Below are 2,500 nucleotides of genomic sequence, written 5' to 3'. Positions count from 1 at the left end.
TTTAACTTTTTTTGCATTTGTTCTACGTATGTATGTAATTGAAATTTTAGGAATCATCGCGGCTTTTATATTTATATTTCACAGTCCATAGGTTAAAAGGTGTGACACTAAAGAAGAAAAAGAATTACATTTAAATGACCAGTCTCAAAGATTAAATTAATACCAAGAGAAAATAAAGGAAGGAGATAGGTCATCCCCACACATGATCTTTTTCATAGGTAATACGTCTCAAGTTATTTTTAGAACGACTGCCACGCTATACAAATTCCAAGAGGATTAGGCAACAGTCACTCATGTAGCGGGAACGTGTTCTCTAAGCGTGGGCTATCCACGCGGGACACATTCCGGGCATATCATTTGCTGTTGCCTAATCTCCTTGGGATCTGTACAGCGTAATAGTTGATCTAAAAATAACTTGAGACATATTACTTAATATGAGAAAGGGCATGTTTGGGCGATACCCTCTCTTCCCCGTTTATTTTCTCTTGCTTATATATTATCGAAATCACATTATCTTTATCAGAATTACTTCTAATTTAACCCATTGACTCCTAGCAGTCATAACGCCTTAATGCCAGACGATTTTACTCGTCAAGTGAGGGCATCCTAGGGAGTTTGAGGTGTTAATGGGTTAAGAAACATGAATAATTACTAATTTGCTATGCTAATCTCCAGTGAAGTGTTAGTACAAACAAACAAGAATTGTTACCAGGATTTCATTTTTTGTCTGATCTTGGGAAATTCTAAACAAGAGACAGTCTTACATAAAATGATTGAAAAAGTTTGGTTGATCGAACGCTAAGGGGATTTTAGCCAGAATAGGTTGACAAAGAGAACATTGATTTAATCATCACTTACCGAGTTGTAGGCTCCAATTAGTAAAAAGCTTGTCAAAAGCACAATAATATTGGTAGCTCCACTAGTTCTGAGCACGTTCGTAACAACTAAAATAAATTAATAAAGGAATTAAAAGAAAGCAAACTGAATGGACTACTCATTGGTGAGACCCAATCACAGCAAAATAGACAGTAGTCAAATTGAAGGAGACCAGGTGCTGAAATTGGTAAACCTAAACTGTAGGAAGTCGACGAAAAACGACGAAAAAAGTTTAATTAAGCCCCGTCTACATGAGCCATTTTTTGTGACAATTTCTATTTGCTCGAGTAGACGAGACAATTTTTATGTGATACAAATGTATTTGCTGAAAAGCTGGCGTGTTAGCTTTTATGTGACAAATAAAAGTTGTTAAATACGAACAATTGCTCGTGTGGACGACTTTTCACATAAATATGGCAAGTGAGCGCCATTGGAGAACGAGCAGGTAACCTCGCCTTGTTTTCTGGCTTATCTGTGCTGTCCAAATGCATTACTGACCTACTTAACTGGGAATTATCAACAATTATAATTTGTCGTGCTATCTGCACGATCAAATGTATTTGCCACATAAAATTGTCACATACAAATTGTGCGTGTGTACGGGGCTTTCTCTGCACGACCTGCACGTGCGCTTTTAAATTTCAGGGGGAAAAAGAACCATGCTGCACGTGCAGTACGGAGTTTAACTCATATTTAAGGCTCTGCTTCCCATTTTAGATTAAAAACAGTTAGGACCCGGGCAAACGACTTCAGCATTTGCTTCTACATCCGCTCGATTTTGTTGAAAGATGTTGAACGATGTTGACTGCTGGGGTGGGGAAACTGTTTCAACACATCATCAGCAAAGCTTCACGAGAGGGATCGTATTCTGTCCCAGGCTACAGCCGTGGTTGTTGCTATGGATAGGGGATTGTTACTGTAAATACGGACATGGATACGTCATTAAGAAACCGATTAGTGCGCATGCGTATACACAACAATGATGAAAGAGGGGGGCAACCATATTCAACTTCATTCAACATTCGCGATAACAAAAGAAATGTTGAATAGTTAGAATTCGCTTTACATTTAACGTTTTTACTGGGTCGGAAAATGGATGGAATTTAGTCCCGTTTTTTTTTTCCGTGTCGGGAAAATTCTTTGCTATCCCTCCCCTTCTAAGTAGTGTCTTTGTGCGTAGAGTCTTCTGGGCGTATTTTTGGTGGGTTTCAGGGGTAGTAGAAATGCGTAGCTTTATCCGGTGTACACAGTAAAATAGTAAATTAACCTGCAATGGCGTTTTACTGGATCATTAAACAAAATATACCCTAACGTAGCTCACTAATGGGAAGTCAATTGGATGAACAAGACAGGCGGTGAAAAAAAATTATCTGGAATCTTCAAAGCAACGAGTAATGGTCTTTGACAACAATTGCATATTTCGACGTCGAATATCACAAAGTGAGCTTTGTTTCTAAATGTTATTTGGCTAACTGTGATGTTATGCACAACACTGAAACCAAATGGCAAATTCTGCATGGGTTTAAAGGCAATCGAACGCCTTGAATGCATCACAGCGTTTACTGAAGTCGCATCTCAATTGTCGACAATTTACATTTATTTTGTACTCAATTCTGCACAGTCT

General features: G+C 38.3%; 1 protein-coding gene across 1 annotated transcript in view; it reads right to left on the bottom strand.

Moving 5' to 3' along the window:
• Positions 1-2,500, bottom strand: part of LOC137972831 (uncharacterized) — a 17,321-nt gene that overhangs the window by 1,672 nt on the left and 13,149 nt on the right. The window contains exon 3 of the mRNA XM_068819532.1: positions 859-944. Coding sequence (XP_068675633.1) covers positions 859-944 — 86 coding nt within the window. The remainder of the gene's footprint in view (positions 1-858; positions 945-2,500) is intronic.

Source organism: Montipora foliosa, chromosome 10, assembly GCF_036669935.1.
Source record: "Montipora foliosa isolate CH-2021 chromosome 10, ASM3666993v2, whole genome shotgun sequence".
NCBI lineage: Eukaryota > Metazoa > Cnidaria > Anthozoa > Scleractinia > Acroporidae > Montipora > Montipora foliosa.
Note: the sequence above shows the minus strand (reverse complement) of the source record. Positions and strands in the feature narration are given on the sequence as shown.